Raw genomic sequence first — 23,925 nt, 5'->3', positions numbered from 1 at the left:
GGAGATCTATGAATTTAATTTGAAAAAGATTGAATTTAATTTACAGAGGGATTTCAAATCGTCATAGGCTCGTGTATTTTGTATAAACAAATACTGATATATGATTGGCTCGCTTAAAAAGGCGCTTTATTTTCAATTCATTATTTTTCGTAATTCAATGTAAAAGATTTTATTTCATCGATCAATATCTATACTACGTTATTTTAACTTAACACGTTTTAAAATAAATTACATAAGTTGCATAAGATAAAATATACTTCTTCTTCTTCTTCTTCTTCATTCTTTAATTTAGGCAAGTTGCCTGTTTCGTAACGACGTTTTTCTGCCTATTGCACTGTTAAATTGTCGCACCATCGTTTTCGTGGGCGCCCCGCACTTCTGCGGTCAATCGGTGATTTATCCCGTGCAATTCTGCCGATTCTTGTTGTCCATTCTGCTAATAGACAGAGTGTCGTTTCTATGAGCCGCAAATTTTTTTACGTTGGGTAGGGAGCTAACCTGATCCAACAACCTTCCTCCTTTTCCCGGGCTTAGGACCGGCAATAAAATATACTTGTATTTAGTAAATATAAAATTGTTAGATAATTTTCTCCTAACAATAAATCCTGTTAAAGCATTGGTCCAAACCCTGAGAATAAACAGTTTTCTTTTGAGTACCATTATTATCATCATTGAAAAGCTTATTATAAACAAGAAAAGCCCTTACTATAATTGGATGGCGGACGTAGCCCAAATACACTAGGTGGCATGAAACGAGATGGAAATGGTCTTATGGGTCCTATCAACGAAGGAGGTAATCCGCCGCCTCTGGGCATAGGAACTTGTCCTCTAATTGGCATCATGGGTCCCATCATCATAGGTTGTGGCTGTAACTTCACGAATTTTAGAATGTTTTTTGTTTATATACATTAATTGTAAGAATACAATAAGTTTTTTATTTGTATCGTCGATATTATTTACCCCGTAATAAACTGGATAAGGCATTTGGTCGACGCAATAGGATGGTACCATTTGTCTCTCTCTATACCTACTATCTCTGGATCTAGAACGAGATCTAGATCTTCTCTCTCTATTACTGGAATAATTCCTGAATTTGCTGCTACTGCTGCTTTCCTCTTCCTTATCACCCCTCCGTGATTCACTCCTATTTTAATTGTAGAAAATGTATTATACGTCAGAGCAATGTATTATGATCCTTCTACATTCTTCCTTTACGCTAACCTATGACTAAAATCTTGTTTGGGAGAAGAATTACGTCGATAACTTCTATACTCTCGATAAGAGCTCTCTCTATTTTGAGATGATCTGTATCTGTTGCTGCTACTGCTTGGACGATCATGTTCGCTGTCTCTTCTATCCCTTTCACGATATCTTTCTCTACTTTGTCGTCTATGAAACATTGCATAATCACATTAATAAATTATTTTACGCTCTAGTGTATTCTATACATTGATTGGTGGAATATCTCAGACAACCTTATACATTCAAATATAAATTAAATTAAAATTACCTATCACTTTTTTTGCTAATATTCCGATCAGATTTATAACTCGAATCATTTGATTCTTTTGACCTATAATAGAGAATGTTAATTAATAATCATATAGAATTACATTTCTAACATACGTATGATATTCCTGGTATATTTTCTTTAACAAATAATATTCAACATTTAGAAAACGTACAATAATTTAATTGTTTCTTATTAATGCATAAACTATATAATGTTACTAACAAGTTTTTGGTACTTCATACGAATGTTATGTTCAAGTTCAAGCAATACTCAATGTAAAATATCCATATAAATATATATACGTAACATTTAATTAAAAATCAGTAAGAACTTTAATGCTCGTAAATATTGCAATACTTGACATAATTTTATGTAATACTACTTAATTAACGAATGTAAAAATATTTAGTCAACTTAATAGATTAAACATTAATAATACATTACTTTATACTATAATAATTATATTCATTCGAAAATTAAATGCATTAATATCATATCCATAATGTTATTTGATTTATTAATAAATACTAGTATACCCACATTAATAATAATTGTATTACATACTTGGAACGTCGAGAAGATGAAGAACATTGACTACGATGCCTTAACAAATTAGAAGGTGGAGAATGTCTTCTAAATGATTCCGATTTGTTACCTGATGTCAAATGTTAAAATGTAAAAAGAATCTATTCTCAAAAAATATACTGTTTTTGAAATGAAACTTCTTACACAATATCAAACCCATTTAATGTTTGGGTAATTTATTTTACGCTAGCATAGAAGAGAAATAGAGTGAGAGTCTGTGAGTTATGGGAAACGATGCGTATTCACATCTTATCTTTTCTAATATACCTAGCAATAAATAAGTGTAAGAAGTTTAATTTTTTGGTGTGTACTTAGTGATAAGTATCGCACAAACTAATATTTTTATGTTAACTTATTTATATAAAACACCTGTGTCTCCGCTTTCAATAGCCATCACTGTACGACGTTCTTCGATTTCTTTATGTTTCTTGGAAGAACTCTGTAACTTTTCCCTTTCAAAGATTGGTTTTGAACCTTCTCCTGTTCAATGACACATGTAAAAAAAGAAATAATTAGTTGTTCGAATAGCATATAATATCTGTTATATAAAGCAAAAATACAATAGCGAATAAAATTCAAACATTAAGATGTAATAATTTAAGCAATTCTATATACTTTTAAATTCATGTCATTTTATATAATTCCTATGAGTTGTTAATATTTTATATAAAAACATTTATCATATTTGTGTTATGTATTTTTTTATATTATTTACCATTTGATTAACTGTAATTTTTCCTACTATCGACAATTGGGCTTAGAATTATTATGAAAATATTTATTGGGGTCGAAGAAAAAGAATTAATTTAAATAATACTGTATATATAAAATTATTTAACAATAAGATTCGTTTATTCGCTATTTATGATATTTTGTTTTAATTTCATTACGCATGTTATATTATAAATAATATTTTTAATATTAACCTTTTGTCCTTTTATGTACATATCAATATATAAAAAATTAATCAGTTGAACGATCTTCCGGATGAAATATCAAAAACTATTAAAAAATCCAACACTATAGAAAGAACAGATATAAACTAATTCTCAATATCTTAATAAAAATCACTGCACTTTTTTTGTTAACATCAATATTTAATGATCTTCAAAGACGTTTATCTTCAATGGTAATATTTTTCAGCTTATAAAATCTTCTGCTATCTTCATAGTCGAATATTAATGGATTATAAACATCTTCAGTTGACGTAGATATAAAGAATAAAAATATTTCCCTGATATAACTATATTATTTTTCTTTGATAATATTTTTGAAAGACCATTACTTTGTAAAACCAAGTAATAATTATAAAATTGATTCTAATACAAAAGCATAGAAATACATGTGTATTCACGTTTGAAAATATACTAGTCATTTTTTAGTATATACATATTTTACAAATTGCTATTCTATCTATAGAACAGCACATGTATATTTAAACTAAACGTAATAGTATTTCTCTTTTCGTTGATACTTTGTCTCCAAAAATAAATCTAACAATTTATATATATATATATATAATAATTTACCACTTCTTCTTATTATGACAACCTCCTCTGGTTTAATAATGTCACGATTTAATTCGCTCGATGGCGTTTCTACAGACAAATTTCTATGTACATTTACTTTAATACAATGCAGTTCTTTCTCGCTTATTTTAATTCCCTCCGGGCCTTGAAATATAGTAGTTGAACCACCGCTGCCAGAAGTATCCAATCTAAATATTTAAAATTTGTATTTATTTGTTAAAAAGCTACTTAGAGTATTAATTAAATTCTTGAATAAACATATAATCCCGTTTAACATGTTAAGTACCAAGCCTGTTTCGCTTAGCATTCCGTTCATATACCATTCTACCATCAAGCGGAAATGGTCATCTATGATGCGTGAATTATAAACAAAGTAATGAAAAGGTTGAATGATGCCAAAATGACTATCAAATCCTCATTCACACTTATATTTCTTTTTTGAAAGCTTCGATTAAACAAAATCGGATGTCGCCTATACAAAATATTGAATCTCACAGAAAATATGCAGGGACCATCACAGTGCAAACGGAAAGTCTAAGGCCAGTTCCTAGAAACCAGCAGAACGCTTAACGTGTTAAATCAATTTATATTTGTATTCGATAGGATAGTTAAAGTTAACTCACTTCTCAGCCATAACGGATGATTTAGAACTTGTAGCTTTAGTTTTTTTCTCCAGAGATTTTTTCTCTAAAGATCTATCTCTAGTTTTGCTATCGCTTTCATTCGCTGATCTTCCTCTGCTGATACTTGCGTTAAGTTCATGGGCTCGTTTCGACTCGTACTCTAATATCTTTTTTCTCTTTAATTTTTCGTGCTCTTTCTCAAGTTTTTGTCGAATCATCCATTTTTCTCTTCGCCTTTGTTTGTCATCATCGCTATTTCTTTTTGAATTATTTTTCTTCATTTTTATAAGAAAAGAAGAAAGAATAAACAAATACTTATTAAAATTTGTAACAACGTTTTTAATATAACAAACACATGGAAGGAGGGTGCGTGGAAGGAGATAAACACCAACTTAATCCTTTCATTATGGTTTCGATGATGCTGAAAAATCCACTTTTGTGCCACTTGTTTCAACCAGAGAATACAAAAGAACATAGAAGTATACACGAAAACTTTTCACGTAACAAGAATCATTTTAGATAGTACCCTGTCCACCAGTGGGCGAGAATAGGTACGCGGTGTAGCGTGTTCAACAATATTCATAAATAATTAATTCACTAGGGAAATATATTATTAGAATATTTTATATTTTAAACGTATCAAAAAAGACTTACAAAAATATATATTATAAACTTAACAAATCTAACAAAGAAAAACGGAAGTAGTGACTAGTGTTCAGTCTTTGGTCGCTGCTTAAAAAATTAAATAATATCAAACAAAAGCAGGAACTTTGTTCATCCATCATGAGGTCTTACTTTTTTACTCGACCACTTTTATCCTTACTCTACTTTGTGTTTATTATACACATATAACAAATGAAGTATTCAGTAAGAATTAATAAAGAGCAAAGCGTTAATAAAACTTAATATTATATTAAGAAAGTATCCAACGTATTCAGCTATCTTCACATTTTCAAAAAAAAATTTAATCTAAAGGTTGCTGAAACTTTGTTTAATATCCGAAGAAGATATTGTCCACCTCTGAGTGGAAATTACAATCGCGCGACTTCTCCGGTCTCTACCTACTTACAAATTAAATAAACATTCACACCTAAGTATGCTACCTGCCTGTATATTGGCAATATCTAAAAAGATCAAACATAAGTACATCCCCACCCACTCACTCTACGATTCTCTCACATAACACCAGGGTGCAAAAGCCTAAACTAGAGAGCATGCTCCGGGGCACCTCCGACACCCTAGTTCAAACGCGTATTTTCTAAACTTATAAGCTACTGGGTATACGTACTTTTTGCTGTAATCGACTGCCAAGGCTAATGATTATTGCAAATATGACTAATGCAAAAATACAAGTCTACACTAGTATATATTGCATACTAGTTATATACGAGTATATCATAGTTTCCACAAATAAATGCGGTAACTCTACTATTCAAAACGATTTCATTACAAAAAAAAATTAAAAAAATTTAATATAAATATAAAAATACAAATATTCGTATTTTTCACACCATAAGTGATTCTACAAGTAGTAATTCGAGTATTGAGTGATGCAATAATTAAAAGCTATCGCGAAACGATGTACAAAACACTCTACCTAATACGCACACACAGGTGTAAAGTACATCGTACAATCACTAGCACAATGACAGCCGCTAAGAGGGGAAAAACTTAAAACTAAACCCACACTAACTGTTTCTCACCCATACGCGCGAGTAGCACCTGGGCACAGGCATAGATGAGAACGCAGAAAGTACAGGGGGGAGAAACGGGTGATTAGTATATTAGAAACTGAAAATCCTGATCTAAAAAATATGATTAAATACACATAAATACATAAAAACATTTTATTTTATAACATATATCAAAACATTTTATTTTATCTAAGCGAGCTAAGACTCTACAAGTCATTTGGATTTGACTTTTGGACTATGCAAGAATGGTACAATTTAATTTTTTAATATTTAAGAATTTTAAAAAAGTAAAAAAAAATATATATAAACAACCTCGGACGACTCCTTTTATTAAGTTGGCTGTTCTAATAAAAGAACTGGGCTTTGAGCCACCACTTAATTGCTAGAATCTATCCGTCGCGAATGAGTTTGTCTTCTTGCTCATTTATTTATAATATCGAAGTTTCGACATATCAAAATTAATCGCGATTAGATAAACTAAGTACGAAGCAATGCATGTAAGATATTTGTTACATGCTTTTCTGGACGAAAACGAGTAAATTAATACTCGGTTTCACCACTATTAACCACGAACAAAACCCGTAATGAAAAAGAAAATGCATTAATTATTTGCATTGTTAATTAAATGAATTTAACCGGTGAGACAAGAAAACCTATCCTGAACTAATATAAAATATACAATACAATATACAATACAATATACAATTTTCATGAGTAACTCCTAGAAAGGAATTACTCATGTGCTCGTCACTAATTTATTGGAATAATTACAACCAGTAACTCGTGCCGATTAGGACCTTTCATCCTCGGCATGATTGAGCACCGGAGGGACTTTAAATTTTTTGACTCACTGCTTAAGAAGTTCTACGATAGCTCCAAAGCACTCCTACTTCGCAGCAAGTATTGTAGTCTGACGATCGAAGAGTATCTCGATTTGATATTGAAGGAGATCCACCGAAGATCCACCGAAGATCCACCGAAGATCCATCGATGATCCATCGAAGAATTTATTCCACATCTTTGATAAGGTAGAAAGTCTGTCATCATATCTGCAAAATAAAATAGAACAAAATGATAAGTTATATGTAATATGATCCAAAATCATATTAAAATAAAATCGAATAAAATGTAAATAAAAATAGATACTTACAATGCATTCCTATGGGATGAAATTCAATTGCACCTTGGCGATGCACCTCGCGTGAATCTAATGACGCGGTATAAACGAAAATAAGAAACTGTAGATGAGTTTCTTATCGCAAAACCGAAATTTTTGTATACGGCGAACAACACTGATTCTAATTCGCGTTTGATTTTAATTTGTTTTACGCCCGATCACTGATTCTACACAACTAATTCAAAGACTGCTTTGCACACAGTCGATGCAAGTAGAAAAATCTTCATTGATGCACTGATTCTAATACGCGAACAGTCTGTGCGACTGTTTAAAGATAAAAATATAACTTTACTCGAACAAACTCTAATGCAATTACTGCCTTGGTCGCAGTTAATTTAATATATATATTCCAAAAATTGTTCGCGAACGCGACGGAATTGAAATTAACGAACGAACGTGCTTCTAATCCGTGATTTTAATTTTATTCAAGCGATACAACACTCCCGTATATTGCTTCGCGCACGATTGCAATGTACGAACACTTGCAACACTTCACAAACACAATTCACAAACACTTCCAACACTGCAATATTCCCATGATGATCTAAAACAAAAATAAAAACAAAATTATGAATATCATTGTTGTAAGAAAAATTTATTATAATTATTGAGAAAGTGTTTAAAATAAAAATTGACTTACGTTTATTCTTCAGTGATGAATGCACGATGGGTATCCTACCCTTAGGATGACGATGAGCACACGTTTAAACCGAATAAAAGAAACTTACGGAGTTTCTTAACCGAGCAAATAAAACTTTAACTGCGACGATCAACACTGATTCTACTCTTTCCGATTCTTTTATTTTTTATTTTATCGATGCAACACACGAGTACTTCATTGCCTACGCGCTCGATTGCAATGATGTTCTGAAACAGAAAAAGAAAAAGAACAATTCATGTCATCGTCGTAATAAAAAACCATTGAAGCTATTATAGAAATTTTTGATACGTTTTGTACTGGTTGTTTACGTTTCGTTTTCGGCGGTTATCCTTCTCTCTTCAGCTCAAGAAATTCCTGGAAATATACATACACATTCATAACTGCCTGTAGGCCGAGTGTTTTGTTTTGTTGTCTTATTCTATTTCTCTCTCTCTCTCTTCCTCACTCTCGTTCTCACTCTTTCTATACATTTCTATATGGCTAAAAAAAAGAATAACGCTTACCTCGATGAATATGAAGATAAAAAAGAGTAAACACAATTGTTAGACTGACTATATGTATTCCTGCTGGACTCTCCTAATGTTTTGAAATCTAAAAAAGTAAAAAAAAATAAAATATTACATTAGTACAATATAAAGAAAATCAAATACATGAGTGTATGTGTACGAGCTACCCATACTTATGCACATATACCTGTATGTGCGTGTTTATGTACAGGAATCGAATTTAATACGAAATACGATCATTGAAGACATAATTATGAAAAATAATTAATTATAGAATCATTAGAGATGGTAGTAAGTATAGATATCGTGAAAAAAGCTGGATATTAGAAAAACATATTGTTAAGTAACATTGGTTAGATGTGACGCGAAACCGACATATACCGATGATTATATTTTCACAGATATCCTTTGAACTTTTTAATATTTCGTTTTGAAAACACTCGCGTATAAAAATCTTGCTTATAGCTATCGTTTGATATATAATAGAAAGGTGTAAAATACTTTTCAATTACCTGAGTTAAACGGGATGACGCGGTACGCTGGAACATATATAGTTGACAGGTATACAAAATGGTGGTCGCTGTATCGATATGGAACGTCTGCTGTAACGTAGTAGTATGCATGGTAGTCCACCCCCAAGGCCTTGTAGCTCTGATGACGTCATGGATGCTTGATGATTCTGCATTTTTTCCATCTATTATAGAAAAATATCGAATAGTTAAAAATAGGATATAAGAATATTACAATTATCGAAATATATAAATCGGTATCGATTCATATATCGAAAAATGTATATCAATGTACATGGAATTTTTTTCTACGCAAATATTCTTTACCCCCGACATTATCGTAATATTTCGATTATATCATTTGAAAGTCATTTGTTAGAATAATCGATTAGTATATAGGCAAATTACTTACGTTAGAAAATATTTTTTAATTACCTGAGATTAACAGGACGACGTAGTATCCGTGCGATCTCCAGCACTGACGCCGCGGAAAAGAAAGAAGAATAATCAGCAAAAAGCCCTGATTGGCTGATAATTATGTCAAAAGATAAGTGACCTATCAGAAAATCCCAATTACCATATAGAAATGTATTTCACGCACACAAGCTTGCCCCGTTACATATACGTAACTCGGCTTTCTTCATGACCACACTAGTCAAGCTTGATATGATAATTTATTTATTAAATAAATCAAAAGTTTATTCTATTTTACTATTTAATGTACACGTATCTTGTTAATATTTAAAAAATAACGAAAAGAATAAAGGCAATATGCACTATAATCCATATCACACCGCACAGAAAAACATACATAACTTATTTATTACATAAATTAAATATCAATTTTATGAATTATTATCATTATCTAATTATTAATCCAATTAATAATTATTCTTATCTAATTTATTTTTCTATTAGGTGTATACGTTCCTTGTTAATATTTAAAAAATAACGAGTAAATAGAGACAATATACACTAAAAACTTTATCACATGGCAACGTTCTGATTTAAACATTCCTTCAATTTATATGTAATTGTTTAAACTAACATACATTTGTTTTAACGTCCCTGTGCAATGATGACTTTGTATAATAAAATTTTCATCCAGAAAAATATAACATTAAAATTATTTTATATTCAAAGTATGTTAATAAGTATGTACTAGTACACATATGTGTTTAAACCATCTGAAATATAAGTAGAGTGTATTAGAATATTTAAAAAATTGTTAAATAATCAATAGGAATGTCTATTGTTGTCTAAAATCTAGGAATATACGATCTATGTACCGTCCCCTTCGAAATCCACCGTTGAAATGTGACGTTGTCCTCTATGAAAGTACTTTTATTAAATGTTGTTTATCTGACTTTCCTAACGTTGCGCATTTGTATAAAGGGTGTCATACATCTAATACATAATCTTTAAGATTAAAACGTTATGATTTTCGTATTTTTATCTATTTCATGTAATTATTTTAATGCTCCTGTGCACTGAGGACTTCGAGGGTAAAATTTAGCTGCAATATAAGAAAAGTACATTATTGCATTAAAATAATATTTAATTAATACGTAATGTACACGTATATGTAAATGAAAAAAGAAAGTACATTTCTCTAAACAATTATACAACTAATATATTAAAACACTTAATAAACAATATACTAATGGAAAATGTAAATTATTAAAGTTTACCATTATGATAGAAAGAAGCTGAGGTGTTTGTTCGTTTAAAAAACATAAAAAATTGCCCATTTTCATTTTACAATCTTATAAGTTCTTCTTTTATGTATGTACTTGATACACAAAACAATAAGAAAGCCTAATAGATGCTGTGCTTTTCCAAATCTTCAAATACTTGCAAATCTGAAAATCATAAGATTGTATTAGTAAAGTATCAAGCAAACTGAACGAGTATATATATATCTATGTATGATATTTGTATAAGATATCACTCTCTCTCTCTCTTTCCCCTTTTCATACTTTTTATATTACTCTTCTTTATGTTATAAAAGTAACGAGAGATAAACTTACCACAACTGATATCAATTTAAAAAAGTAAACACAATTAGACTGACAATGAATATATGTATTCACGCTGTATTCTACCAATGTTTGGAAACCTAAAAAAAGTATAAAGTAATACGGCATTGGTATAATATAAAGAAAGTTAAATTTATGAGCTTTTTGTATACTTGTAACACGTTCCTTGTTATTATTTAAAAAAAAACTTGTAGAATAAGGACAATATGCACTAAAAACTTTAGCAAACTGTACAGAAAAACACAATTTTATAGAAAAGAAACCACGTTGTAGATATTTTTAAAACAATTGACATCACATGCCACAGAAAAACACAAAGGTATAGAAAAGAAACCTCGTTGCAGATATTTTTAAAACAATTGACATACGGCACTGTGGCCATCCTTAAAGAATTATAATAAATTGAAACAAAACAATTGACATCTCTCATGCCAACTATGAAAGTATAAATTCCCATATTCTGTATAGATATGGAAAAATTCTCGTTATTTTAATTCTTGAAGGGTGGCTATAGTGTTTTATTTCAATTGTTTTTAAAATATCTGCAACGTTGTTTCTTTTCTATAAAATTGTGTTTTACTGTGAATTTGTGACAAAGTTTTTAGTGTATATTGTCTCTATTCTACACGTTATTTTTTAAATAATAACAAGGAACGTGTTACAAGTATACAAAAAACTCATAAATTTAACTTTCTTTATATTATACCAATGCCGTATTACTTTATACTTTTTTTAGGTTTCCAAACATTGGTAGAATACAGCATGAATACATATACTCATTGTCAGTCTAATTGTGTTTACTTTTCTATCTAAATAATAATTGTGTTAACTTTTTTATATTGATGTCAGTTGTGGTAAGTTTATCTCTCGTTACTTTTATAACATAAAGAAGAGTAATATAAAAAGTATGAAAAGGGGAAAGAGAGAGAGAGAGTGATATCTTATACAAATATCATACATAGATATATATATACTCGTTCAGTTTGCTTGATACTTTACTAATACAATCTTATGATTTTCAGATTTGCAAGTATTTGAAGATTTGGAAAAGCACAGCATCTATTAGGCTTTCTTATTGTTTTGTGTATCAAGTACATACATAAAAGAAGAACTTATAAGATTGTAAAATGAAAATGGGCAATTTTTTATGGTTTTTAAACGAACAAACACCTCAGCTTTCTTCTATCATAATGGTAAACTTTAATAATTTACATTTTCCATTAGTATATTGTTTATTAATTGTTTTAATATATTGGTTGTATAATTGTTTAGAGAAATGTACTTTCTTTTTTCATTTACATATACGTGTACATTACGTATTAATTAAATATTATTTTAATGCAATAATGTACTTTTCTTATATTGCAGCTAAATTTTACCCTCGAAGTCCTCAGTGCGCAGGAGCATTAAAATAATTACATGAAATAGATAAAAATACGAAAATCATAACGTTTTAATCTTAAAGATTATGTATTAGATGTATGACATCCTTTATACACATGCGCAACGTTAGGAAAGTCAGATAAACAACATTTAATAAAAGTACTTTCATAGAGGACAAGAGCTCATTTCAACGGTGGATTTCGAAGGGGACGGTACATAGATCGTATATTCCTAGCTTTTAGACAACAATAGACATTCCTATTGATTATTTAACAATTTTTTAAATATTCTAATACACTCTACTTATATTTCAGATGGTTTAAACACATATGTGTACTAGTACATACTTATTAACATACTTTGAATATAAAATAATTTGAATGTGATATTTTTCTGGATTAAAATTTTATTATACAAAGTCATCATTGCACAGGGACGTTAAAACAAATGTATGTTTGTTTAAACAATTACATATAAATTGAAGGAATGTTTAAATCAGAACGTTGCCATGTGATAAAGATTTTAATGTATGTTGTCTTTATTTTACTCGTTTTTTTTATTAAATATTAACAAGGAACGTATACACCTAATAGAAAAATAAATTAGATAAGAATAATTATTAATTGGATTAATAATTAGATAATTATATTTAATAATAAAATTGATATTTAATTTATGTAATAAATATATTATGCATGTTCTTCTGTGCGGTGTGATAAGGTTTATAGTGCATATTGTCTTTATTCTTTTCGTTATTTTTTAAATATTAACAAGATACGTGTACCTTAAATAGTAAAATAGAATAAATCTTTTATTTATTTAATAAATAAATTATCATATCAAGCTTGACTAGAGTGGTCATGAAGAAAGGCGAGTTACGTACTTGTGAAGGGGCAAGCTTGTGTGCGTGAAATACATTTCTATATGGTAATTGAGAATTTTTGATTGGTCACTTATTCTGAAATAATTATCAGCCAATCAGGGCTCTTTGCTGATTATTCTTCTTTCTTTTCGCGGCGTCGGTGCTGGAGATCGGACGGATGCTACGACGTCCCGTTAATCTCAGGTAATTAAAAAATATTTTCTAATGTAAATAATTTTCCTATATACTAATCGATTCTTCTAGCAAATGACTTTCAAATGATATAATCGAAAGATTACGATAATGTCGAGGATAAAGAATATTTGCGTAGAAAAAAATTCCATGTACATTGGTATGCATTTTTCTACGCAATCATATATATCTTGTTTTACGGCATCATTTCTATAGATATCGACTTATAATGTTCAATTTTGATTGTTTGGATTAATAAAGTATATATTTCGACAATTTTTATGTTCCTATATCCTATTTTTAACTATTCGATATTTTTCTATAATAGATGGAAAAAATGCATAATCTCAAGCAGCTATATTGCACCAAACAGATGTCGCTACGGGAGGGGCGCCTCCATATTGGAAACCTGTCAAGTGTATATGTTCCAGCGTATTGCATCATCCCTTTTTAATCCAGGTAATTGAAAAGTATTTTACACCTTTCTATTATATATCAAACGATAGCTATAAGCAAGATTTGTATACGTGAGTAATTTCAAAACGAAATATTAAAAAGTTTGAACGATATCTGTGAGAATATAACATCGATATATCTCGACGTCCCGCCAATCTCACCAATGTTACTTAACAATATTTCTTCTAATTTCCAGCTTTTTTCATGGTATCGATAATTACTACCATCTCTAATGATGCTCTAATCAATTATTTTTCATAATTATGTATTCAAAGATCGTTAAATTCGATTCCTGTCACATACACACACACATATAGGCATTTATGCATAAGTATAGGTAGCTCGTACACATACACTCATATATTTGATTTTCTTTATGTTATACTAATGTAATCTTTTTTTTCCTTTTTTAGGTACCGAGCATTAGGAGAGTCCAGCAGGAATACATATACTCAGTCTAACAATTGTGTTTACTCTTTTTTATCTTCATATTCATCGAGGTAAGCGTTACTCTTTTTTTAAGCTATATAGAAATGTATAGAAAGAGTAAGAACGAGAGTGTGAGAGAGGAGAGTGAGAAAGAATAAGAAAACAAAACATTCGATCTACAGGCAATAACGAATGTTTATGTATATTCCAGGAATTTCTCGAGGTGAAAAGAGAAGAAAGACAATCGAAATAAAACGATAACAATCGAAAACGGTCGAACGACAGACGCAAGGACAAAGAGTAACGTGCTCATTCCTGTTCGGTCCTTCAACGTATTAAGATCTAACGAACGTGACGTATTAAACTATTATATATATATATATATAACGTTAGCGATTTTTATTAACAATTTTTACTGATATTAAATACTTTATATGTAATTTTATACAAGTAGTGAGATAAAGGCAATTAATATTGCTTGAATTTATATTGACTGTTTATGATAAAATATCTTTAAAAGTGTGCAATGCCTTCAGGAATGATTCACAGGAAATATTGTACTATAATATAATCTTTAGTATGTTTCAGCTTCTCAGATTTTTTCTTTTATTTTATTTTATTCATCGTCATCCTAAGGGTAGGATACCCATCCTGCAGTCATTAATGAAGACTAAAAGTAAGTACATTTTTCTATCAAAAATGTCTATAATAACTTTAATGGTTTTTTATTACGACAATGATATTAATTTTTTTTTTTCTTTTTCTGTTTCAGAACATCATTGCAATCGAGCGCGTAAGCAATGAAGTACTCGTGTGTTGCATCGATAAAATAAAAAATAAAAGAATCGGAAAGAGTAGAATCAGTGTTGATCGTCGCATGTTAAAGTTTCGTTTGCTCGGTTAAGAAACTCCGTAAGTTTCTTTTATTCGGTTTAAACGTGTGCTCATCGTCATCCTAAGGGTAGGATACCCATCGTGCATTCATCAATGAAGAATAAACGTAAGTCAATTTTTATTTTAAACACTTTCTCAATAATTATAATAATTTTTTTACTTACAACAATGATATTTATAATTTTGTTTTTATTTCTGTTTCAGATCATCATGGGAATATATCAGTGTTGGAAGTGTTTGTGAATTGTGTTTGTGAAGTGTTGCAAGTGTTCGTGCATTGCTATCGTGCGCGAAGCAATATACGGGAGTGTTGTATCGTTAAATATAATTAAAATCACGGATTAGAAGCACGTTCGTTCGTTAATTTCAATTCCGTCGCGTTCGCGAACAATTTTTGGAATATATATTAAATTAACTGCGACCAAGGCAGTAATTGCATTAGAGTTTGTTCGAGTAAAGTTATATTTTTATCTTTAAACAGTCGCACAGACTGTTCGCGTATTAGAATCAGTGCATCAATGAAGATTTTTCTACTTGCATTGACTGTGTGCAAAGCAGTCTTTGAATTAGTTGTGTAGAATCAGTGATCGGGCGTAAAACAAATTAAAATCAAACGCGAATTAGAATCAGTGTTGTTCGCCGTATAAAAAATTTCGGTTTTGCGATAAGAAACTCATCTATAGTTTCTTATTTTCGTTTATACCGCGTCATTAGATTCACGCGAGGTGCATCGCCAAGGTGCAATTGAATTTCATCCCATAGGAATGCATTGTAAGTATCTATTTTTATTTACATTTTATTCGATTTTATTTTAATATGATTTTGGATCATATTGCATATAACTTATCATTTTGTTCTATTTTATTTTGCAGATATGACGACAGACTTTCTACCTTATCCATGATGTGGAATAAATTCTTCGATGGATCATCGATGGATCTTCGGTTGATCTTCGGTGGATCTTCGGTGGATCTCCTTCAATATTAAATCGTGGAACTCTTCGATCGTCAGACTACAATACTTGCTGCGAAGTAGGAGTGTTTTGGAGCCATCGTAGAACTTCTTATGTCGTGAGTCAAAAAATTTAAAGTCCCTCCGGTGCTCAATCATGCCGAGGATGAAAGGTCCTAATCGGCACGAGTTACTGGTTGTAATTATTCCAATAAATTAGTGACGAGCACATGAGTAATTCCTTTGTAGGAGTTGCTCGTGAAAATTGTATATTGTATTGTATATTTTATATTAGTTCAGGATAGGTTTTCTTGTCTCACCGGTTAAATTCATTTAATTAATAAAGCAAATAATAATTGCACTTTTTTTTTATTACGTGTTTTGTTCGTGGTTAGTAGTGGTGAAATCGAGCATTAATTTACTCGTTTTCGTCGAGAAAAGCATGTAACAAATGTCTTACATGCATTGCTTCGTACCTAGTTTATCTAATCGCGATTAATTTTGATATATCGATACTTCGATATTACAAATAAATGAGCAAGAAAACAAACTCATTCGCGACGGATAGATTCTAGCAGTTAAGTGGTGGCTCAAAGCCCAGTTCTTTTATTAGAACAGCCAACTTAATGAAAGGAGTCGTCCGAGGTTGTTTATATATATTTTTTTTTACTTTTTTAAAATTCTTAAATATTAAAAAATTAAATTTAACCATTCTTGCATAGTCAAAAAGTCAGATCCAAATTACTTGTAGAGTCTTTAGCCGCTTAGATGAATTTTTATAAAAATGTATTTATATGTTATGTATATATGTGTTTTTAATCATATTTTTAGATCAGGATTTTCAGCTTCTAATATACTAATCTCCCGTTTCTCCCCCCTGTACTTTCTGCGTTCTCATCTATGCGTGTGCCTAGGTGCTACTCGCATGGGTGAGAAACAGTTAGTGTGGGTTTAGTTTTAAGTTTTTCCTCTATTAGCGGCTGTCATTGTGCTAGTGATTGCACGATGTACTTTATACCTGTGTGTGCGTATTAGGTAGAGTGTTTTGTACATCGTTTCGCGATAGTTTTAATTATTGCATCATTCAATACTCGGATTACTACTTGTAGAATCATTTATGGTGTGAAAAATACGAATATTTGTATTTTTATATTTATATTACATTTTTTTATTTTTTTTTGTAATGAAATCGTTTTGAATAGTAGAGTTACCGCATTTATTTGTGGAAACTATGATATACTCGTATATAACTAGTATGCAATATATACTAGTGTATACTTGTATTTTTGCATTAGTCATATTTGCAATAATCATTAGCCTTGGCAGTCGATTACAGCAAAAGTACGTATACCCAGTAGCATATAAGTTTAGAAAACGTGGTTGAACTAGGGTGTCGGAGGTGCCCCGGGGCATGCTCTCTAGTTTAGGTTTTTGCACCCTGGTGGTATGTGAGAGAATCGTGGAGTGAGTGGGTGGGGATGTACGTATGTTTGATTTCTTTAGATATCACCAATATACAAGCAAGTAGCATACTTAGGTGTGAATGTTTATTTAATTTGTAAGAATTGTAATTTCCACTCAGGAGTGGAAAAAATTTCTTCTCCGGATATTATACAAAGTTTCAGCAACCTTTAAATTCATTTATCTCATTTAAATATTTCTTGTATTTTTTCCATATATTGCTGATACTCTGTACCGCGAGATATAAATCAGTATCGAACGATTCAAAAGTCTTTGCGTTTTCTTAAAAATTCATTTTTTTTTCGAAAATGTGAAGATAGCTGAATACGTTGGATACTTACTTAATATTAAGCATATTAACGCTTTGCTCTTTAGAAATTCCTACTGAATACTTTATTTGTTTTATATGTATAGTCAACGCAAAGTAGAGTAAAGATAAATGTGGTCGAGTAAAAAAGTAAGACCATATGATGTATGAACAAAGTTCCTGCTTTTGTTTGATATAATTTTATTTTTTTAATGCAAAGTGTTAATAATAGGTTCATCGATTAGATCAAATATCTGTTGAGGCATTCGAGTAAATGTAACAGTACGATTTGTGCATTTCTTTAGGCTGCGATTGTCTAGGAAATGCATTGTAAAATGCGCTTAGAAAAAGCCTCACAGCAGCGTTTAGGGCATGAAGAAAGAAGAGGCATTATGCCGAAGAGGCCCCCACTTAATTGTGGCTGAAGAGGGCAACTACTATTGAGACTACTGAGTTATTTTCAAAGGTTCAACAGCAAGTTCGAACTCTTCGAAAATAGCTCTCTAGTCATATTTTATATTTTATTTTATTACTGTTTTGCTCGTCAATAATTTGTAGTTGTAATTGGAGATGATGGACCATTCCATCTCCTTGGGACACCAAATTTGTGTCCATTTCGTCTAAAAGATGCATATGTGTTTAATTAGAGTCAAAAATATTAAAATTTTCGTATTATTAAATTTTCAAGCTTAAATAACGTTCGGTAAATATTACAGTAATTTCTCTTTTCTTATTTTGTCTTTAAAATTTTTCAATGTAATCGTATTTTATTAAATTTGAAATTTTTCTCTTCTATTTTCTCTTCTATTTTCTCTTCTATTTTCTCTTCTTTTTATCTTCTCAGTTTAAAAGTATTTCATAATAATTATTAAATATTATTTTTTGTAGTTACTTAATATTTGTATACTTTTCCTTTTTATATATATATATTATGTAAATGTAAAATCACGCGTTTAAATTTAATTTCATTTTAACGGTAAATAGAGATTTGATCAAAATAAATATAGAATTCAATTGAAAAGTGCATCTGTGAATTGGACGATTTATATGTCAGGCTATTGTGTCACTTGATTGTATAATTAATACAGTTTTCTTTTTGTTACAGGTGATCATCGTTGAATTTATCATCAAACCTTCTGGATTCTTTTTTGTTTGAGTGTTTTAAATTGCTTCATTTTAAAATATATATATAAATGCATTTCTGAAGGCACACACACGTTTATATACACTAAAAATTAAATATATTTATTTATAATTTTATTACAATAGAACTATATATACTACATATACTATCAAGGAATATATCATATACTATCAAATACTATCAAAGAATACAGTATTCTTGGATAATTTGTATCATAATCGCGTTATTCGCGTTATATATAATCGCGATGGTCCCAGTAATAAAAAAATGAATCTGGTTTGAAAAAAAACTAAACATGATAGCCCCTGTGTACTTCTATATTTTTCAGATACCTTTGCAAGTTTCCTTATCATATCTACTCTCTGTCGGTAATATGAATCCCTACATTATTTTATCAATAGAACTCTAACCTACAATTTGTGACGTAATATTACTATAACCTATATTTATAATCAGGGTGATTAAAAAGGTTTGTTTTTGTATTATATATTTTATTGTTCAAACTGTAAATATATATTATATTTAACATAATTTGCTTATTAATAATTTAAACATTTACAAATAGGAAGACTTTTGAAAAAAGATCTGAATAATACATATTAAATAGAATCGTTTGATGGTTCTATAAACATACTGTATTATATAAATTAAATATACTTTCTACTCTTTATTTTTTTTAAACTTTTAAAGTAGTATTTTAAATGTTAAAAAAGTAAGTAAAAAGGAAAGTTATAAAACAAAGCGGTAACTAATTAAAGGTTACAAATTTTCCTCTATAGTAAAATATAATTTAGTATTTTGTGGGAAAGGTAAACACCATGAAAGGACCACCGCAGACCAGCGAAGAGATGGCCATCATATTGGGTCGTCGTATGGTCAGACAAAGAGAACGTTTGATAGGTATGACAGATGAAGAACGTGCATGGCGCGCGCAGTTCTTAAAGGACCAAATATTAGATCCTAGTGAACCTGTTATACCACCCAATTATTATAAAGAAAGGTATAACCCAATTAGAAGATTTTACAGAGCACCCTTGGATAAATTTGAAAATATGTTGGTTCCCTTAGTGGTAATTTGATATATTTCCATTATGTTCCATTATATTTATTTCTAAGCAAAACGTATATAACAGAATTAATATCGTTGTAGGGTAATACGTGGGCTGATGGATTACGTCATCTTACAGCGAAAAGTATTATGGGAATAATTGGTATATACGCTACTTGGTACTACTTTAAATATAATAGACACGTAAGTTTTCTATTTGTATCGATATCGACATTGCAATGATTTTCCGATAACATACATTTATTTCTTAACACTTATATCATTTGTTTTATCGTGATTTGCTTAGCTTTAAAATTGTATTATTTTATCTAGGATTGGACAAGATCTGGAGGCTGGAGAGTATCATTTTCACGTACTACACAGTTTCCAAGCGATCCAGGTTTTCCTAACGTTCATATTAAAAGGAAAGGCAATGAATTTTCGCAATATGGATTCGATAAATCACCTATATAAAATATAAATGATATTAGTGTATATATAGTTGTCTGATATAATAAATAAATGGAATGATAGTGATGAAAAATTGGACAATTTATTATATCAATATACTATTTGTTCAAGCTACAAACATTGTTAAGTATGTATTATTTTATTAATATATGTTTTTTTTTTATTCATAATCTTAATTATTTTAACTTCACAATATCTTATTAATATTATATATATATAATATAATATAATATTAATATTGTATATATATATATATATATATACGTTATGCTATGAAATTTTCCCATAATGTTTTAGAATATATGTAATTAATATTATATATAAATCCCCCTTATAGATAAATACATATGTCTGCGATATAAACTTTTCAACGCATATAAGTTATTGGTGCGAAGGCATATAATATCCACAGTCTTGACTTAAATTTACTTTGTACACGTAAGAAATATTGGCAGTTTATATAAATAGTAAATGACTAAAATCTGTAACGCACAACTTTCTGTTACAGATAAATAAATATATTATAAATATTATATATGATAGATAAATATTATTCTATATTATCTTATTGGAATATAATCTTATAATTACACGATCACGCGTAAACAATTTCTTATCTTTTTATACTAATTTTTATTATAAAAAGAAGCGCAGTAAAATAGAATTATTTCTTTACCTTTGGACGTTCTATGAACGGAGGTGGTGGTAAAGATGACTCGCCAGGATTCCCCAACCAAACTGATTTACTAAAACGACCTTTTATCACAGGTGCTTGCCATTTATTACTGCACATAATAGTTGTCGTAGGTTTCTCCGCGGTGATCGAGGCCATCGTTACAACCTTGAAAATGCAATAAAAATTATTTAGAATTGTTTAATGGTTCGATCGATAATTAAAATAAAATTACTAATTAATAAGACAGATTTGTACAATATTCGATGATATGTGAAATCTACAAATTATTTATAATGAAGATATATTCAATGAATTATAATAGATAAATTGTTAGGATAATTATTTTAAATATAACTTATAGAAATATAACAAACTAATCATTCTATTTATGGTAAACAACATACGGGCACGTTTAAATGTTTTTTGATATTAAATACGTTGTATAATTTTTAGCGCAGTTGAATTTCTACCTCGTGTTATACTGCGAAGAAATAAATATCTTTCTTTTCTAGGAAAAAAAATAAAAGCGTATTTTTAATAATATATATATAAATTTTTATTAATAGTAAAATATTTTACAAATTTACCAGAAAGTAACTTTCCTATAATGTACATGTAAAAGTATAAGTTTATAAACTATTGTAATGTTTCGTTATTTTCTCTTTTTTTTTTGTTTTTCAAATGATATTCTTTATGATAATGATATTATAAGTATGATAATGTAGGCCTTTATGTGTATCTCGATAGCTTTTTTATCTCAGTATAATGCTACAACTAAAGAAAGAATAGGACACATCAGGTTTATCTTTCTCTGCGCATAATTCAAATAATAACATAGAAGGGGATATTTCATAAATTATTTCAAAATAACGAAGAGAGAGAGGATAGTATTGGTAATTTTAAATAATCATAAATATGGTCTCTGAAACTATCATTGATGTTATTCGCATATTTTCATTTGATAATAATACTTCTGACAAAAATAATAATAATAATAATCCATTGTGAAAATAGAAATATATTTTTTAATAGCCAGAAAAATGTAAAATATCTTAACAATTTTTCTTGATAAAGAAAAGAAAAGAAAAAAAAAAAAATAAGAAAAACAGCACGATAATATTTGTTATTCGACAAAACATATATGTGCTGGAGATATTATTTGAATAAATATCCATGTATTTGTTGTCATCATAATAACAAAGATCATATGATTATTGATTGTATTGGAAATCAATCTTATTTTCTATTCTAAAGTGTATTCTAATGCCAAGGTACTTGATTTGGATGACTGATGGAACCCAGTTTGTAGTACTTTGCGGTGGAAGGTGGTGGAATACCGGTGGGTTGATTAGGTGGAGTAGCTGCAGCAGGAGTTTCAGCATTCTGAGCAGAAGTGCCATCTCCTTTTAAAACAGCTACACATTTCCAATTGTTAATATAATTGTCTTTCCATAATCTAACGCAACCATCATCCCCGGAACTTGCTAAAATAGTTCCCATAATGTTCCAGCATACGTGCCACACAGTAGTATAATGATCATCGAATTGAGCAGCTGTCGTTATCTCAAAACGCGATAAACCATTTTGAGCATTCTCCCTATGAAGAAAATTACAATTATTTTTTAATAAGTATTATTAATTATTTTCCTTTTTTAATTGAAAAATAATATTTACTTACTGCATTGGTTTTAATATAATTATTCTTACATCCTTTGTGGCTACAGCTAATGTATGAAAACTTCTACCTAAATTAGGTGCGAATGCAATATCATGAACAGGGTCAGTAATGTTCGATAATGTTTCAGTTTTTGTCCAACGTCTACTACCCTCAGAATATTCGTATATAAAAACTTTTCCTCCGCTGGATGTATTTGTATCATCGCTTCCAACTGCTATCATCGGTGGATGTAATCTAACATATATATATATATATAAACACGTATAATATAAAAATTATATATAAATCAAATATCTTTTTTTATAAACTGTAATATTAATGTTACCTTGATAACGATGGATTCCATGTAAGACAACTACATGGAAGTTTACAACTAATATCATGTTGCAAAGTCCATTGACTTAAATTCATGATATCCGGTGCTTCATATATTCTAATTACTCCATCCGCGCTACAAGTAATCAACAAAAGTCCTAATACCTTTGGAGCGAATTTAACATCTGTAACTGATGTCCTAGAATCTACTAAATTTGTTCTCCTAACCCAATGGCGCATACCACGTTCTCCAGATCCTGATCCTTCAACTGTATTAGGTACAAAGAAATAATAAAGTAAATAATACTAGATAAGATTTAACGAGTTTGATAGGCATACCTATTTCTTCCCAAACAGCTGCAGTACGGTCAAAAGAACACGTAGCAAGAACTTGACCGAATTCAGGATGCGCCCAAGTAACTTTCCAAACCGATCCGCTATGTGCTTTCCATGAAGCAGTCAAATGCCAATTCTCATGCTCATCTTCATCCCAAACCTATGTTTTCGTTTAAATATTTAATTATTTTCATACTATTTTTTTCTTTTAATAATATATATATTATTACCTTTACAAATTGATCACTTGAACATGTTGCCATTCGTTTCCCATAAAAATCATATGCAATATCATGTATTAAATCTTTATGTTCTGCATTAATACTGTGTGCTTCGAACATTGTTAATTATTTTATTTAATGCAATTTATTTGTTTATTTATTTGATGCATATGTAACAATGTATATATCAGTCGTATGTATAAAAAGGTTAGGAAGCGTCCGCGTCTCCCGCTGTTGGTGCGTTTTAGAAATAATTAATAAAAGT

General features: G+C 29.8%; 3 protein-coding genes across 8 annotated transcripts; 1 reads left to right on the top strand and 2 right to left on the bottom strand.

The window, feature by feature from the left end:
• Window positions 1-99: 99 nt before the first annotated feature.
• On the bottom strand, window positions 100-4,740 carry LOC122514913 (female-specific protein transformer-like). Of its 5 annotated transcripts, XR_006303152.1 has the most exons (11): window positions 4,639-4,740; window positions 4,251-4,525; window positions 3,628-3,815; window positions 2,468-2,578; window positions 2,078-2,168; window positions 1,511-1,573; window positions 1,222-1,389; window positions 961-1,144; window positions 707-872; window positions 554-628; window positions 100-257 (listed from the first exon to the last, which is right to left on the bottom strand). XR_006303152.1 is itself a non-coding variant. In XM_043632050.1 (10 exons), exons 1-10 carry the CDS (start codon window positions 4,723-4,725, stop codon window positions 609-611), a joined length of 1,353 nt encoding a protein of 450 aa, XP_043487985.1. In that variant the 5' UTR covers window positions 4,726-4,740; the 3' UTR covers window positions 543-608. The 5 variants fall into 5 exon arrangements, 4 of the variants coding, with proteins under 4 accessions (XP_043487985.1, XP_043487986.1, XP_043487988.1 ...); XM_043632050.1 differs by lacking the exon at window positions 100-257 and having other exon boundaries at window positions 543-628; XM_043632051.1 differs by lacking the exon at window positions 100-257 and having other exon boundaries at window positions 543-628; window positions 707-866.
• A 14,539-nt stretch (window positions 4,741-19,279) lies between these two features.
• Window positions 19,280-20,552, top strand: LOC122514943. The gene is made up of 4 exons (XM_043632092.1): window positions 19,280-19,384; window positions 19,725-19,985; window positions 20,066-20,167; window positions 20,297-20,552. Exons 2-4 carry the CDS (start codon window positions 19,734-19,736, stop codon window positions 20,435-20,437), a joined length of 495 nt encoding a protein of 164 aa, XP_043488027.1. The 5' UTR covers window positions 19,280-19,384; window positions 19,725-19,733; the 3' UTR covers window positions 20,438-20,552.
• Window positions 20,553-20,815: 263 nt separating this feature from the next.
• On the bottom strand, window positions 20,816-23,899 carry LOC122514918 (nucleoporin SEH1-A). Of its 2 annotated transcripts, XM_043632060.1 has the most exons (6): window positions 23,670-23,899; window positions 23,443-23,599; window positions 23,114-23,372; window positions 22,789-23,022; window positions 22,386-22,707; window positions 20,816-21,275 (listed from the first exon to the last, which is right to left on the bottom strand). In XM_043632060.1, the coding sequence occupies exons 1-6, from the start codon at window positions 23,778-23,780 to the stop codon at window positions 21,099-21,101; spliced, it is 1,260 nt and encodes a 419-aa protein (XP_043487995.1). In that variant the 5' UTR covers window positions 23,781-23,899; the 3' UTR covers window positions 20,816-21,098. The 2 variants fall into 2 exon arrangements, with proteins under 2 accessions (XP_043487995.1, XP_043487996.1); XM_043632061.1 differs by lacking the exon at window positions 20,816-21,275 and having other exon boundaries at window positions 22,360-22,707.
• Window positions 23,900-23,925: the final 26 nt, after the last annotated feature.

Source organism: Polistes fuscatus, unplaced genomic scaffold (assembly GCF_010416935.1).
Source record: "Polistes fuscatus isolate 324 unplaced genomic scaffold, CU_Pfus_HIC Scaffold16, whole genome shotgun sequence".
In the NCBI taxonomy this organism is placed as follows: Eukaryota; Metazoa; Arthropoda; class Insecta; order Hymenoptera; family Vespidae; genus Polistes; species Polistes fuscatus.
This window is presented reverse-complemented; position numbering and strand designations above follow the sequence as displayed.

Coding starts and splice junctions, on each gene's coding strand:
- LOC122514913 (XM_043632050.1), bottom strand. CDS start 4,725: ATGTTCTTTTGTATTCTCTGGTTGAAACAAGTGGCACAAAAGTGGATT. Junction 1,390..1,510: donor ATTAGCAAAAAAAGTGATAG/GTAATTTTAATT, acceptor AATGTTTCATAG/ACGACAAAGTAGAGAAAGAT. Junction 1,145..1,221: donor AAACAAGATTTTAGTCATAG/GTTAGCGTAAAG, acceptor CAATTAAAATAG/GAGTGAATCACGGAGGGGTG.
- LOC122514943 (XM_043632092.1), top strand. CDS start 19,734: ATGAAAGGACCACCGCAGACCAGCGAAGAGATGGCCATCATATTGGGT. Junction 19,986..20,065: donor ATATGTTGGTTCCCTTAGTG/GTAATTTGATAT, acceptor ATATCGTTGTAG/GGTAATACGTGGGCTGATGG. Junction 20,168..20,296: donor ACTTTAAATATAATAGACAC/GTAAGTTTTCTA, acceptor TATTTTATCTAG/GATTGGACAAGATCTGGAGG.
- LOC122514918 (XM_043632060.1), bottom strand. CDS start 23,780: ATGTTCGAAGCACACAGTATTAATGCAGAACATAAAGATTTAATACAT. Junction 23,373..23,442: donor AGCTGTTTGGGAAGAAATAG/GTATGCCTATCA, acceptor TACCTAATACAG/TTGAAGGATCAGGATCTGGA. Junction 23,023..23,113: donor TGGAATCCATCGTTATCAAG/GTAACATTAATA, acceptor TATATATGTTAG/ATTACATCCACCGATGATAG.